Source organism: Schistocerca americana, chromosome 4, assembly GCF_021461395.2.
Source record: "Schistocerca americana isolate TAMUIC-IGC-003095 chromosome 4, iqSchAmer2.1, whole genome shotgun sequence".
NCBI classification, from domain to species: Eukaryota; Metazoa; Arthropoda; class Insecta; order Orthoptera; family Acrididae; genus Schistocerca; species Schistocerca americana.
Window position 1 is genome coordinate 570,529,196 of NC_060122.1, and position 17,471 is coordinate 570,546,666.

General features: G+C 40.2%; 1 protein-coding gene across 1 annotated transcript in view; it reads right to left on the bottom strand.

Annotated features, from left to right (window-relative positions):
• Positions 1-17,471, bottom strand: part of LOC124613621 (dopamine receptor 2-like) — a 612,418-nt gene that overhangs the window by 12,216 nt on the left and 582,731 nt on the right. Inside the window, exon 2 of the mRNA XM_047142336.1 lies at positions 15,279-15,363. Coding sequence (XP_046998292.1) covers positions 15,279-15,363 — 85 coding nt within the window. The remainder of the gene's footprint in view (positions 1-15,278; positions 15,364-17,471) is intronic.

The following is a 17,471-nucleotide window of genomic DNA, read 5'->3' on the forward strand; positions in this document are numbered from 1 at the left end:
CTCTATGTGTGTACAGAGAGGAAGAAGACCCAGACCATATATTCTACAATGTCCTCTGTACAAATATCACTAAACGTTCTTGCAGGTAATCTTCCGGCTCTTGATCATCCGTTCCCAAGCAGCCTCCAAACATTATTAGCATCCAACGGTATAGAAACACCTAAGTTACCTTCATTAGAGTGCACTCAACGAGTGTGATATGGCTTTCAAGTGACAGAGCATAGCAAGCAATCGTCCTTTTCTTTCGGGTTTTATTAGGGAAATCTAGATTTCGGCTAGTGCCTAGCAATTATCAACGCACTATTTCATAGTATTAATGCATGTTCTATTACGTTGTTCGGGCTTCTGCCACAGTTCGTTCAAGACTGCTATGGCAGCCCTATAACTGTTTATAAACAATCATAATAGTTTCACCACCCCCATAGTTTCAAAAATCGTCAACACTGTGGACAGAAGCACGAACGAAGGGGGACTGACGCACTAGGAGATGCATTGATACTATGACGCTGTGCATTGATAATGGCTGACCACAAGGCGAAATCTAGATTTGCCTGAAAGAAAAGGACGACTGATTGCTGTGCTCTATCATTTGAAAGCATAAGCTTCTATACGTGTTCGTCAACAATACAGAGTGTTTCACAATATTTTGACGATTTCAAATTGGAGTAAAGAACGCAAAAAACAAAATACTGCAACGGTAGCGTCGTATACTAGTAGTATGGCGTGTCAAGTTTCGTCTCAATTACAGGTCAGTAGTCATGCCGTACTGGTCAAAGCAACATCGTGGTCGTTCGCGGCGGAGGGCTGTTTTCGCCACGGCGAACGTGTAGTGCACGTGAAACGGGCCCTTTTTAAGCATTTCAAGATTCAGCCGCTATATACAATATCTTCTCATGGAAAAATATTGAACTTGGTAAGATTCTTCCGTACGACTGACACTGCATCGAATCGAAAGTCAACTGGCCCTCGGAAAACCGTCCGAGAACATGAGGTCACGGTTTCGCCAGTGTCGAATTTCTTCTTCTTGCACGAGCCATGACACCATCCTCACACAAACATTTATAGATGACGGACCCACTGAGTAAACATTCCTAACAAACATAGCGGGGTAGTAGTTTACAGGCAGACAGTTGTTCGTTACGAGAACTTGGTTCCAGCAAGACGTCGCAATATGCCACTCATCCATTAGTTTCCAAAAGCGGTTGCGTCGAATGGCCGCCTCGCTCCTCTGATTTAACCTTGCCAGAGTTTTACCTATGGGGATATTTGAAAGTGTAAGTGTACTCCGAGCAGTCGAGAATCTTACAACTGTTGATAGGTCGAATTCACTATGAAATTTCAAGAATTCCTCCAGAAGATACGATAGATGTGTTCAAAACTGGGTGGAACGCATCGAGTGTTGTGTAGCTGCGAATAGTCGTTGATTGTACAAGTAGTATTTCACAATTAAACTGGAATTAATGTTGTACCTTGCGTCGTAAAACGTTCAACTTTGTTTCACGATTCTTTTATGTTTTATTCAAATTTGAAATCATCAGACCTTTGTGAAAGACCCTATAAATCAAGACCTACGGAAAACAATCGGGCTTGCGTTATCTTGTTGAAACAGAACATTACCGAGACTTGTAAGGTGCGACATAGCTACAGGCCTTCACAGGTCATAAAAGTAAAGCCTTTTGTTCCAATTACTGACAGTGTAACCAGTACATGCTTCACATTGCGCCATGTTTTTGGCCCATATGACGATGGCAACATTTTTTCTTGCATAGAACCTCTCATTTAGCTGCTGTATGCGGGTAGGGGAGTCGTCTGTGTCACTGCGCGCTCCTCTGTCGGTGCATCCCTTCCTGCTGCCGCGTTAAGGGGGCAGCAACAGGGGTCGTCGTGCTCACAGTCTGTAGTGCTCCAGACGCCATCTTGCTGTGTACAAGTCCATTTCCTGACTCAAGGTGCGTGACGCAGTTGTACGATGCTGCGCGCCCGAGGAAACAATACGCTTTCTTCTCGGGCTCTAGTCACATGGACAATGAATGGCAATGAAATGGCCATGCTGAACTCATTGATTCCATATTTCCAGATATGGGATTCCTAACTACGTCAACAACAATACGGCAAAACAATAAGTCGCAGTCTCGTCAGGTCACCGTTCCGCAACTGTCGAATTTCTTCTTCTTAGACGGTTCGAGTCCTCCCTCGGACATGGGTGTGTGTTTGTCCTTAGGATAATTTAGGTTAAGTAGTGTGTGAACTTATGGAATGATGACCTTAGCAGTTAAGTCCCATAAGATTTCACACACATTTTCTTCTTACAAGAGCCGTAACACCATCCTCACACAAACATTTATAGATGACGGACCGACTGAGTAATCATTTATAACATACATAGTATTCATGTCATAATTCTGCCTGCTTTACATGGTTGTACTGAAACATTAGTTACCTGCTTAACACTGAGCGAGGTGGCGCAGTGGTTAGCACACTGGACTCGCATTCGGGAGGACGACGGTTCAATTACACTTCCGGCCATCCTAATTTAGGTTTTCCGTGATTTCCCTAAATCGCTCCAGGCAAATACCGGGATGGTTCCTTTGAAAGGGCACCACCGACTTCCTTCCCTGTCCTTCCCTAATCCGAAGAGACCGATGACCTCCCTGCCTGGTCTCCTCCATCGAAACAACCCAACCCAACTTGCATAACCAAGCATACTACGTCACATCAGTTTAATATTTGTTGAAAGTCTCCTTCATTCGATACGAATGATCAGCACTATAGCTGAAAATTCGTCTCGTTCTAGATCACCGACCAGCCAAGAAACCACGTCGAAGATCTCATTGGACAACCTGATTCCGTCTTTTCTTTTAGGGTGATCTTAAAATCGTACAAGTCTTTTGCGTATGCATCTGACATTTACTATGTTTAACCATAGACTTCATCGTTCGGTCTCTTTTGGTTGATGTCATTCGTATGATATCTGCAAGCCAGTTTCTTCATCGGTTTCCTGTAAGAGCACAATTGGAGTCCTATCAGTTTCTCCGTCGTTGGAGAGAATGGTCATGTCATTGGCAAAAGGTAGACAGACTGCCATGATTCCCTTGGTCTTGGTTCCAATTCTCATCCAGCTACGTCGGTTCCCATCATTTCTTTAATACACTCTTCACGGTCCATAATAGTTATTCCATAAAATATTCTACGAGAAACCCTTTCATATTTCCTTTGAAGATGAATTCCTTGGAGACGTTAGAGCATCCAGTGGGGGACGGGCGTGCCGCTCCCACGAGGGCGTCTGGGGGGTTTAATACTGGAGAGAGCAGCTGCACGTAGCGCGGCCAGCCACCATTTGTTACGGCGCGGCTGCAAGGTGCGCGTGCTTGGCCGAGATACCCGGCGAACTTGGTCCTTACGTGGGATTTGAGTTATCGACTGCCGTCGAGGGGGCCGTAGTCTGGCTTTGCTCGGAGCAGCTACGCGCCGGAGAGAGCCGCGGGGAAGGCTCCGTGACGAAATGGCGGTCGGGGAAAACGAAACCCACCGACCGAGTGCCCGCCTGTGTGCCACACATCCCTAGCTACAGAGTGCGCCGCGTCCACGCCAAAAGCTCGTACTACTGTCACCACCAAATCAGAGGTATGCTAGGCGACCATTGGTTGCCTAACTTTTCTACCCGACTTGCAACATTTTTTGTCTGTACAATTCATGCGAGGCAATACTGACGCTATGACTTATCTTCGAAAAGTTGAAGAAATTCTATCCTATGTCTGTAGGATCTGTGGAGTTAGAGAGATGTTTTGACATTATTAACAGTGTTATAACTACTGAAATTCTAAAGGGAGTGAGGACAAATTACAGGGGGCAAAAGAGGAATGACATTAAGCTGTATCTTACGCCCGATGTTGTTCTGTCTACACGCTAAGGAATCTGAGGCGGATACAAAATAAAAATTTGGAAAACAAAAGAACGAAGTCCAGGGAGAACAAATGGAAACTTATAGACTTGACGATAACTCTGACAATCTGTCAAAGACGGCAAATATGAGCACATTAATGGAATGGTTAGTGATTTGGAAAGAAGATAATCAATAATGGAATGTAGTCGAACTAAATCAGACGACTTTGAGTCATGAAAAGTAGATGACTTTTGTTGCTTAGACAGCAAAATAACTAATGATGATCGAAGTAGAGAGGATGTAACCGCAATAGCAAGAAAATCACTTCTGAGAAACGTAACTTTGTTAACACTGAATAAAAATGTAAGCCTTAGGAAGACTTTTCTGTAAGTATTCGTATGGAGTGGAGCCTTGTAAGGTAGTGAAAATAAAAAACAAGCGGTTCAAAAAAGATCAGAACAGGAGCTTTTGAAATGTCATGTTATGGAAGGGTGCAGAATATTACATGGGTAAATCGGATAACTAGTGTGGAGGTACTGAACGAATTGGAACTTGACTAAAATCAACAATCTGTTGACAGGATATATCTTGAGCCATTAAATAATCGTCGATCTGGTAATGAAGTGTGGGAGATAAAAATTTTAGAGGCAGACCGACACTTCATTAAGCACCTTAAAGCGGTTCATCTGCTGATACCTTTAAGCGATTTTTGAGTAATCAAGAATCCACTAGTAAAAATTCCCTCAACAAACTAGAAAAGATGAAAGGAACTGTGATCCTTCAGTTACTGTAAAATAAGAAATTTCACAATGGGTTTATAGCAAATAGCAAAATATTTTGGTAAAAGGCGGTCCTGTATTACCATCAAGTTAATTCTCCAGGTTGATATCACAGTACATTGTAGGAATGAAAGAAGAATGACAGGAGTGCAGTCATAGTACCATAAATTTCAAAGGTCTCCGATTTAGTAAAATTTATGCATGCTGCAAGTTAGCAATGTTGCCATGAGCAACAGCCTAACTCTTGCGGCTTGCACGTTCAGGAACCTGAAAAGTGATAGGTAAATCCGCTTTACACGGAACTCAGGCAATAATAAAAACGCGGAGTATACTGAAAAATCAATCTGTTTCTATACAGAAATATATTTGGCGGTAAATTTGTATTTCCTAACAAAATTGCCCACGTGCTCAAGCACTAATTTAATAGCCTTTCATACCGAATTATTTGATTAACATCTTATTCATATTTAGCTAACAGTTCAGTGCATCTTTTGCAAGTTTTTATTTTCCTATTTACTCCCAATTCTCTTAATTTTCGGATGTCATTTAACTTGTGTATGTTACATTATTTCAATAAATGCGTAGTCGTATGCAATGGATGATGTACCTGTCGTGTTGTATGCCATACTTGCGAAGGTTTATTTAACATAGGGAGACATCTCAGGTAATGTGTGACTGTTACATTTTGAACGACAGGGACGAGTAGAATTAGAAATGATTTTGTTGTTGTTTTTCCAAAGGCATACAAGCGGGTGCTCCCAAGAGTTAATATCTCACGGAATACTGTATTAGGACAGGATCGACAGAAGGATGATTGGAAACAGAGTATAAGTTCGAATAGGGAAGGAAGACTATGGGAGGAATTCTGCTATGTTCTTTTCAAAGTATCCTACGCTTTGCCCTAAGTGGTATAGAAAAACCACAAAAAATCTAAATATGAAGTATTGTAGTTCATCTTAGATTGACAATCTACAGTTCTAACCACTGGGTCACTTCGCTCACTTAGTATTTGGAATTATAATTTAATATGTTAACGAAACAAACATTGTCTGCATCACAACTTTTATTTTACAGTGAATCGGTGTCAGTCTGTGATGGACATCATCATCAGGTCTAGGTTGTAACTGGCAAAAACAATAATGATTTAATAGAACTGTAGTATTACGAACACCTGTCTCGTGCACAGTAGAAATAACAACAATATATTATGAACACAAACTGAACATGGCGCCGCAAAATGCAGTTTGTCAACGTTGTTGAAGATAACGCAAGAAACAAGGACATGGTGGAGAGAAAAATTGTCGTATCGTCACATGACATCTGCGTAAGTCACAGATGAGTACATTAAAACAGCGTCAAACTACATCTCGGTACGTAATTAAATAAGAATTGAATAAAAATTGAGACTTAAAGGACACGTTAATGTAGATATTTCAGCGTGAATAATGCGTTACACAATAGTAGGTAAAGACAGATGTAAACGAACTGACCAGACACAGGACCGTGCTTTTGTTTTTTGCCTACTATTGTGTAACGGACTATTCAAGCTGAAAGGTGTCGTTTTTGTCTGATTCCTCATGAAATTTTTTTTTAATTATGTACGGAGAGGTGGCCTTAGACTGTTTCACTGTAATCATCTATGACTTTCGCACATGTCAGTGACTACACGAAAATTTTTCTTTCCACAACCTGCTTGTTTTTTATGTTATTTTCACGAGACATTGACATATTGCGGCGCCATGTATGTATGTGCAAGTTCATAGTACTTACTATCCATCAGACAAGTGTTTCTAACAACAAACTTCTTTAAAATCGTCACTGTTGATACCTTTTTGTTTCAAGCTAGACCTGAAGTTGATCTGCACCGCAGGCAGAAACCGGTTGTAGGTAAGTAAGAAGTTGTTGTGCAGACTGTGTTGGTTTATTTATGATAACACAAGGGCCAATGTTCCTAAGACAAGACACCTTTATGAAGTGGTGTATTAACGAGAGTGTGGTGTACTTTCACTCTGCCACATGTTCTCTTCTTAATGAGTTTAATTATGCTTACCACTGGGATATGATCTAACTAGCACGGGGTTTCAGGCGTTATTCTACTGTTATGTCGTTCGTGAGATACACATCTATTTCTTCCTTTTAGCTGTAATTATGTTTCACATGTCAGGGGCTACATAAAACGATTCGTAGAGCAAACGTCTTTGTTGACGCCATCATTCTTCAAATACTCCTAATTCGTGATGCGCAGAAGTGAAACTAGAAAAACAGTTCAAGAGATTAAAGTGGGTGAACATAATTCAAACATTTATCGTACTACCGGGCTTTGCCTGTGGTGTGCAAACAGTCCATTAACTGATATGTATTTGATAAATTTCCACTTCATTTCTTTCAGTACACACTAGTTAATGAACACATTTGTTTTAGGCTACCGGGATTAGATTTCTCCTCTGCAGAAACCTGTAACAGACACAACAAATAGCATATGCATGTAGCAATATCGTAGCAGAGGAGGTGAGAGATTGGTAGTAGAGAGTTAGGGTAACATGTTACTAAATTTCTGGGAGTGTGTGCATTCATTTATATATGTAGAACGATAGAATAATGTACAACAATGAAAATCTCGCTGGACGGAAGCACTGCAACAATGACATTCAGAAAAAAACAACCTCCTTCGTAATACGTGAGGTTCTTAAAGTTACTTCAAAAATCTGGTATTTCTGGAAACCGAAATATGATTGTTGAACTTTTACGCTTTTCTCTAGAGGATCTGCATCTGGAAAGCGTCAGTTATTCATGTAAAGTTAAGTATTCCTAGAGAAGAGTGGACATACTCATCGTGTGCGACATGCAACATTCACATTTATACATCGATACAGTAGCAGTCCCTTTTGCAGTAACACCTTCGTGCGTTGCCAACACATATGTTAAACAGGCGTGAGTTCCTTTCATTTTCCAGGAAGCGCTGTGAGAGATGTGCACAGCATTTCATTCATAAACCATATAACTGAAAACGAAAAAATAACTTCAGAGGGCTTCCGTTCGTGACAGAGGTCATGCAGTGAGTTTCGATGAGAGGAGGGCCGTGAATAGAAGGATCATGCACAGGCAACGTTTCCCAAACATCATCGTATGCGAAAAATAAATATGATGCACTCACGCGCGACAAATTCGTATTGTATCTTGCTTCTTACTGATCACTCTTGAGTGATAATTATACGATGGAATCATTACAAAGCGCTTGTGAAGTAGTTGAAAAGTTTCCTTCTACATATTTTTTATTTGCCTAACCGAAATCATTGTTTCTTGATTGTAATATTACGTTTAACAGCAAGTTCGACACTGCGACGGAACAGAGATTAGGAAATGTTGCCCATAAGCATCTGGAGAGCGAAGAGGACAAGGGGTTGGGTACACAGACATTCACATTCCTCCACCTGTACACAAAAACGTTTGGGTAACAAGTACATGCAGGATACGTGCGACACTTAAAAACAAATACCAGTAATGGAACGAAAGTGAAGCAAGGGATTTGTAGCGTTGTAGCATGAACCTGGAACACATATCGCGTTTTTGCTAAAGAATTGGAGTATATATTTTCTATGTGATCTTTATGAGTGTTTATGGCATGTAATCTTGAATTTGCTTTTATGTTATTCTGTGCTGCACAACTGAAATTCATATATTTCGATGATGCTCATTTCTCGTTACATTTTAGGCAATATACTAAACTCCTGTGTTACAATTTTATGTTTACAGCATTTCATTTGGCTTGTAAACATGCGTGAAGGTCGTCAGTGGTAGACACAATTGTCCACATTAGTACAAATGCCAACAAGCCTATACCTCTATTATGAGAATTTACTCACTATCAATACTCATGTGGCCTTTTATTTATTGTATTACAGATCATCAACAAGATGTGAGGTAGTCTCAGCGAAATGAACTTAAGGTATTCAATCCTGTAATGGACTACAATGCTTTACACCAAGTAATTAATTTCAGTATATGAGTACAACCAATTTTTCAGTCACATCCAGCCAACATATTGAATCTGCTAAGAAGTGGTTTGGAGTCGACAGTCAATATGCCTGTTTTTCCAGCTTATATGTGGTGCTTCTACTTTTACATAGAGCTACGAAGCTTTTTTTTTCTTACTTTCTGAGTGTGCCACATATATAAATATTGGTTCGACGCTATTTAAATATCTTGACAGAAATTAATTCCCTGGTACAAACATCTTGGTCTGTAACTCGAATAAAGATACTGACCAATATTCCATTTCTTTCGTGTTTCTGGAAATAAGCTTACGTTTGTTTCTATTCTGCCGATTTCAATAATTTTTTTCATTTCAGAGGTCGGTGTGATTTTTGTGGTGCTAGCGATGTGCTCTGGTGTAAGAAGTTCTTGGCGATGGTGGTGGGTGTTCCTGAACGTAGGTTAGTTGAGAAGACAGACAACAGAAAAAAATGGCGGATGAGCAGTGTGTGCGTGTAGTTACAGTAAGTTCCGTGTTTCTTTCACAACTATCAGCACTATTAATTTTGTGATATTTTATATGAATCGAGCATTTGCGCCATGATAATTATCATTTGATAATTCACTTGTTCATGGCAATGAAAAGTGCATATTATGTTTGCTCCACCAGGAGTATCAAAATATTTCTTGTCTTTACTTCGGTATTTATTTGTATGCGCTTATAGAATCATGTGATGGTGTCAGAATGTGACATTCGTGGCATAATCAGTAACTAAATATTGTACTCTGTTAGATGTATTTGAAGGTTTTGTCGTCACGTTTTTTATCAGTGGTGTATGTATGTGTATGTGTGTGTGTGTGTGTGTGTATAAACATTTACAGCAACTGAACACTGTCTTTGACTTAGTATTTGAATACAGCGACGCAGTGTGTGTGTGTGTGTGTGTGTGTGTGTGTGTGTGTGTGTGTGTGTGTGTGTGTGTGTGTATGTATAAACATTTACAGCAACTGAACACTGCTTTGACTTAGTATTTGAGTACAGCGACGCGGTGTGTAGAGGGAAAACAGAAGTAGAACACATAATGTCAGGCAAACAGTGAACGCAGGGCTGCAGATGAATCCAGGTTGGCATCCACTTGTTGAGAAAACATGCACAACACGTGCAGGCCACGTGGGCACACCACAAAGTGGACACAGACAGGCTCCGTGGCGTACCTTGGGGCGAGCTTACACTAGAGCCAAGCGGACTGGCGTTAGATATAAGTTTGCTCGCAGGAGTCCTCCCTGCTCGGCCGATGGTGATGGTGGTGGTGATGGTGGTGATTGTGCTGACGGAATGAATAATACTTTCCAGCTCCCATCTTCTGCAAACATAAAAAATGCACCAAAAGGAAACACATCAATACAACAATTACAGCCACTCCGTTGATAACACTCGTGTGTAACTTAACCATATGGTAATATGGATGATGTAAAGTCATCATTACAAATTACTCTTAGATTAAAAGTATCGTATAACCATAAGATTCTCAATATGGCGCCCACGTCATTTGTCTAGCCTCCTTACTTCGTTGTTTAACTATTGGCTGTAAATTACGAAGATGCTGAGTTATCTATGTTTAGATGTCGTGAATAATAACAATTTTTACTCAGTACATACCTAGAAATACACTGGAGTGCCAAACGTATGAAGCAAAGTAACTTTCACATTATGTGTCACTGCCAAGTAACACAGCTCCGATGAAACTTGGACCACACACAGAAGGCTCTGTTACACTGTAGGTAAGTGAAGGAAATATGTAATGAGACGTGCAGAAATGACGCTTTTATTGAAAGCCAACAAGTAAAGTGAGTCACGGCGATTTATGATGGTCCCCTGGACGTTGGAAAAGGTAGGAAATGCCTCTTAATGGGGTGTGGGATCACCACAAACAGCAGTGAATGATCTGCAACGTGATCGTGAGCTGACCACAAGAATCGTAAGAGATACTTGGGAGTGCTTATCAACGCAGTTCACAATTCCTGGATAGATTCTGGTGCATGTGGACGCGTTAAAATACGTCTCCCAAACCGATTCCACAAGTACTCGGTGGGATGTATGTCGACAGAATGGGCAGGCCAGTCGATTCGCCGAATATCCTCTCGTTCCAAGAGCTCCTCCATCCGCGTTTCTCGAAGCCATCACTCATTGTGATCTGTAAAAATGAAGTCAAGGGCGATCGCACACTTGATAGATGTATATGGGGAAGGAGCACGGTGTCACAGTAATGTTGTCGGTGAGCGTAACGCGTTCAAACATCTGGAGATCAGTACGCCCACGCAGCATTATGCCTCCTCACACGATAGGACTTGACCATTAAAATAATCATGTTCGATAATGTCACTGGACAATACGTGTTTGCACCGCTACAGGTGCACTTCCGGCACGGTCTAACTCGAACGTTTCTGTGGTCCAGGTGCTGTGGGGAGGCATTATGTTGCCTGAGCGTACTGACCTTACAAATCTTTGAATAATGTGTACTCACCTGTCAGCGTTATTGTGACACTTTACTTCTTTCCCATTTGCGACTTTCCAGGGTTGCATTTGGCCATACCTTCAATTTTACGGATGACAACGTGCGACCGCATCGAATAGCGCTCGTGGAAGAGCTCTCGAAACGAGAGGATTTTCATCGAATGGACTGTCATGGCTGTTTCGCCAAATTAAATTACATCTGGTACATGTGGGGTGCTTTGGGCAGACGCCTGAAAGCACCAACGTCCAACCAGCAGTTGTGAACCACGCAGGTGGTGAAGTAACGCCCTTCCACTAGAAGTCCTTACAAACCTGTTGTCCAGCACTAGAGCACGCTGCAGAGCAGGCATCATTGTTAGTAGAGATCACACAACTTGATAAGTATCATTCGCAGTCTTTTGTAATGCCAAGGAGACCGTCATAGGACGTGATTTCAGTGTGATAATTGTCTTTCCGTTCGTTACATTTTGTGTTTCTTTCACTTGCCTTGCGTAGTACAGATAATCTACCTGTTTCTACATCTACTTGGATCACACTTACATGCCTGGCAGAGGGTTCATCGAACCACCTTTAAAATAATTCTCTATTATTCCACTCTTGAACAACGCGCAGGAAAAACGAACACCTACGTCTTTCAGTGCGAGCTCTGATTTCCCTTATTTTATTATGATGATCATTTCTCCTATGTAGGTTACCGTCGATAAGATTGTTTCACATTTGGAGGAGAAAGTTGGTGATTCAAATTTCGTGAGAAGGATCCGCCGCCACGAAGAACGCCTTTGTTTTATTTGTGTCCATCCCAAATCCTGTATCATGTCCGTGACATGCTCTCCTCTGTTCCGCGATAATACAAAACGCGCTGCTCTTCTTTAGACTTTCTCGATGTTCTCCTTTAATCCTACCTGGTAAGGATCCCAGTTCGCAGAGCAGTACTCCAAAAGACGACGAACAAGTGTACGCACTCTCTTTAGCAGGTATGCTACATTTTCTAAGTGTTCTGTCAATAAAACGCAGTTTTAGGTTTGCCTTACCCACAACATTTTACGTGTGTTCTTTCCAATTTAAATCCTTGGTAATTGTAATTCCTGGATATTTAGTTGAATTTACGGCCTTCAGATTTGACTGATTTATCGTGTAACCGAAATTCATCAGTTTCCCTTAAGCACTCATGTGAATGACCTCACTCTTCTCATTATTTAGGGTCAACTGCCAATTTTCCCACCATTTAGATATCTTTTCTAAATCATTTTTCAATTTGTTTTGTCCTTCTAATGACCTTACCAGACGATAAACGACAGCATCATCTGCAAAAAAACTAAGGCAGATGCTCAGATTGTCTCCTAAATCGTTTATATAGATAAGGAACAGCAGAGGGCCTGTAACACTATTTTGGGGAACGCCAGAAATCACATCTGTTTCACTCCATGACTCCACGTCGGTTACTACAAACTGTGACCTCTCTGATAGGAAATATCGAATCCAGTCACATAACTGAGACGATACTCCATTAGCACGCAATTTCACTTCAAGCCCCTCGTGTGGTACAGTATCAAAGACCTTTTGGAAATCTAGAAATACGGGATCAGTTTGAAATGCCTTATCAGGTGTACTCAACACTTAGTGTGAGTAAAGAGCTAGTTGTGTTTCACCAGAACGATGTTTCCTAAATCCGCGTTGCCTGTGTCAATAAACCGCTCTCTTCGAGGTCATTCATATTGTTCGAACAAAACTTATGTTTCAAAATCATTCTGCATAACGAAGTTAATCTTATGGGCCTGTAATTTAGTGAATTATACCGTTCTTGAACATTGGTGTGACCTGTGCAACTTTTCGGTCTGTGGATAAGGATCTTTCGGCGAACGAGAGGTTCGATAAGATTGTTAAATATGGAGCTACTGCATCAGCATACTCTGAAAGGAACCTAATTGGTAAACAGGAAGGACCAGAAGACTTGCTTTTATTAAGTGATTTCAGTTGGTTCACTACTCCGTGGATATCTACTTCATAGTTACTCTTGTTGGCAGCTATTCTTGGTTTGAGCTACGGAATATTGGCTTCGTCTCTCTTTGGTGAAGGAATTTCTAAAGGCTGTGGTTAGTAACTCTGTTTTCGCAGTACTATCGTCGATAGTATTTCCATTGCTATCTCGCAGAGAAGGCACTGTCTGTGTCCTAGCGCTACCATACTTTCTTCTACGAGTGGTCCAGCTTTCATCGAGCTATGTTACTTGGCAGTGATATATCATGCGAAATTTATTTCCGTCTCTGACATTTGGGCACTAGTGTACTTAACATTCATTACGTGTATGTCTAACCTTACTAACTTAATTGTAGAAATGAAATTATTTCGACTAGTGATGTTAAATACTGTGCTTTTAAATAAAATTAAGACTGTGTGTCTCTCCAAGACAAGAACATGATGCCCACTACGCATGCGTTGTACAACTATTTTTCTACCCGAAGCTGTATAACGCTTCGACTCTCAGCTTCGTGTAGCCCTGTTTCGCCTAGCGTCTATCTCGTTGTACCGTCTCGCTGTGTTTATGATCTCTCAGATTAAAGTAATTTTTATCCTTGCGTCCGGATAGCTTTGCGATCGGATACCCTTCACGTCAGTGAACATAAGGAAGGGAAATCCTTTGCTCTATTTATCTATGAAACGTGCAAGCTTTATTCTTTGGTTTATCCTACGTTAGGTGTTTGTGTATCATTTTTGCTAAGGCAGAGATTGTGAACCAGCGGTAGAGTACGTCAAGAACCACCGAAAAACAGCCATCTTGTCGTCTGGCATTCCAGACCAGCGAACCTTAGTTCTCAGCTCTACTGATTTCTATGTTACTACGTGTAATTTACAATTTAAATAATTACTGGATAAAACAAGTTTTTCTTATATTTAAAAAATTTATTAACCTTCAAAATAAATAAGGTGTTCCATAAAAGTACCAGGGTTCCCAAAGTCTTCCTTCAGAGGAAAAGTTAGGGGACACCTGGCTTAGACAACGAAAAGAAAAGATTAGAACTACTGAACGAAATATCTGGGGAGACAGGCGTAGAAATATCATTTTAAGCACAGAGAAAGTGACCAACGAAAGTGGATCATCAAGAATTTAAAGAAATCAAATATAGCAACATCATAAAAATAGACAGACTTAAATGTCTGGGTGGAAATACAAACATAAAAGTGGAAAACAAGCAATTAAAATCTGAAATGGAAAAGTGACGAGCATACACAAGAGTAAGAAATCTGTACAATATAAACTATTTCTCTAAAGTGTTAAATTTAGGCGGTGTAACACATTGTAAAAATATGGATTACAAACATAGCTTTTATCTGAATGCAAAATGGTATTGTAACATTAGGAAAATACAAATGAGTTTTGCAAAAAATATTTGGTCCAGTGAAGAACAGATATGGCAATTTGATTTTGTAACCAAATGAGTAAATTATTCATTCCGTCCTAAAATAACGTACCAGATCAGGAAAAGGTGTGTAACAATCCACGGAGATCTAAGAAGGAATAAAGGAGAACAAGTTAACAAAGAACCACACATTCTTCCAAAACAGAAAAGCAGACAAATAAAGTGGGTCAGACAGCAAGACAAAAGAAGACATAGAAGAAATGGAGATTGAACAGGGGTCATTTCTTAACAAAGACAACTTGGCATTAGAAGTCAAGCAATTCAAAGATTTAAAGGAAGATAAAACAAACAGAGAAAGAACTGGAGTCAAATGGAAGGGAAAAGAACTCACCATGAGGAAATTATTGTTGGGTGAGGACGAAAGAAAAGAGACCTAAATGATTATTTTGATGGTGTTCTCAGTTGGTCTGAAACGAAATTTTTTTAAAAAAGAAGAATGATAGCAGGTGTTAATACTTTAATAATCTGGAAACTATTCAAAGTAAAATGGATAGCGATTGGGTTTCCATGTTATCGGTGTATTGATTACTGCCACTTTCCATTTTTTTTTCAAAGTCATTTAAGGAAAGTAGTCTTCGGAGAAAGTGCAGCCGTAATAATTTCCTGCATAAGTGCATCGTCGTATACATTAATATCTTAAAGCCTACGATAACTTTGTACCTCGTTTCTTGCGTCTAGTGATAGCAACACTGAGATACGAAGAGCTGTACCTGGCTAGGTTTGGACCGAAGCGCCGGCTGATACTTCCGGCGCATCCGCCTGGGACAGCAAACGCACAGTATCCGCACGAATGCCCTGAAAAGAAGGAGAAACATGTTTGACAGACCTGACTGTATGCAATAAATTAAATTTGTGCCATTGCTAATTTAATTAGCATCAAGACCATCACCTGGATTTGTCCACAAAGCACTAGATCTAATTTTTATCGTGTAAGGGGCTGGCAATAAATAAAAATTGAGAACGGAGACGATAAAGAACAACAGAGAAATGTGACAAGGATGTAGCCTTTCTTAGAATTGTATTTATATTATTGTATTACGAAGATGAAACTCATTAATACTACTCTTTGCAGACAGCTAAATAATTGCTCAAAAGACGGATAACTACCTTCAGTCCCTGAAATGAAATACGAAGGAGTAAGAGCTATCCTCTCAAAATTTCAGCAGAAAGCTGAGGTAGTAATCAGTGAGCCGCAATTTTCTGAACGTCGATAAAACAGGTATCATACATTAATCTGAGATATATGTGTACATAAAAAAGTCAATACTAATAAAGTAAGCGTCAAGTAATGTGGCTCAATAACCTGAACCAAGCATGGCATTCGAAGGAAAACAAGAATAAAATTTTGTAAAGCCAAGGCTACTCCAAAAATGGAAATGCCTCCTGCACATTGACCAATAATGACAAGTAGAAAATAAAATTATCCGCTAAAGTGAAGTACACGTAATGAGATCCGAAATAAGAATTGTGTATTCAGAGATCAAATGAGCTATGTCAAAATTAATGACCACTTTTCACTTAATGAGAGTAAAGACATGAAACTATTCATTCAGAGATAAAATGCGCATAAAGTAATTAACGTTCACTTTATGAACCGAGCATAAAATTGAAACGACATACAAATAGAATGGGGAGGGCAGAATAGTTAAAAATGTAATCAAATATAAACGAATAGGAAGGAGAGATACAGGCTGACCGAGATAAAGGTGGCTTTACTAAAGATGTAAAGGGCTGTAAGCCCACTCTATGAAGTGAAAAAGTTTTTCATTGTCAGTATTCAATGATCATCAGAGTCAAAATATACTGAAAACTAGGCAGATCCAAGACGGTACTTTACAATTAACATGCAGAACTACTCTTCTCACGCATATAGCAGAACTTGTGATGCTTTCACCAGTTGCTGGACACGAACCCACACTATGATTCTATACCTACGAATTTCCGTCAGTGCGCTCATAGTGTAGTTTGATCCTATTAGTGATAGTTGGAATTCTTAGATATTTGCTAATTTACGTATTTCACGACGGCACATAATTGTAGATAAAACTACATTCTTGGTGCAGCTCCTGTGCAACATGCCAACCAAGCCGCGAAGTTTTCCATAGGACGGTTAATGACTTGTCATTGGTGTGCAGCGCTGCAAGTACTTCTTTTCACAGTGAAGCAATTCAGTTATCATTCCGTTCGACTACTGGAACATGGAGCAGATAGACTCACCGTATTGATTTTAGAATCATAATGAATGTGGGGGTCGTTATTACAGCGAGTATCCGGAAATGTCATAAACGAACATGTTTCGTTTCCCATTAACGGAGAGCTACTAGCTGACATTTAATCTAATGTCAGCAGCGTTTTTTGCCTTGAGACAACTGCCGAGCGATGTCGGGGCAGACAGATACAGGCAGTATTCTTCTGAGCGTTTTCCCAGGCATTTCTCCCCTAGTCGAACGACAGAATATTTCAGTCTGCCTTTAACACTACCGTCACCTCACGGTGATGTTTAGATTCACCAGGAATCAAACGTCGTTCGGATTTCACGTTAAACTATACGTCACGTATCCGCGGTGGGATTACTGGGATATTTGAGGGGCATAGAAGTCGTCAGCGTGCGATTCTAGACTCACACGAGAAAACATATACTGTAAACATGGCATTTTCATTTCTGCTTATTTCTATTTATCTGTATCATATTCAAGAAACAAACACAGACGATAATATCAGCGAAGACCATTGTTATCAAGCTGTCATATAGTTAGATACTCAAAAACAGTTTCTACATCTGCTTTTGATCAGTGCTATTTTTTACTGGTAGTCTTATTTAAAGATATAACATATTTTACAGTTATCAGCTTTGAGTCTACCGTGACATTAAATTCCATCAGTCATTCCGACTGACCCCAGGA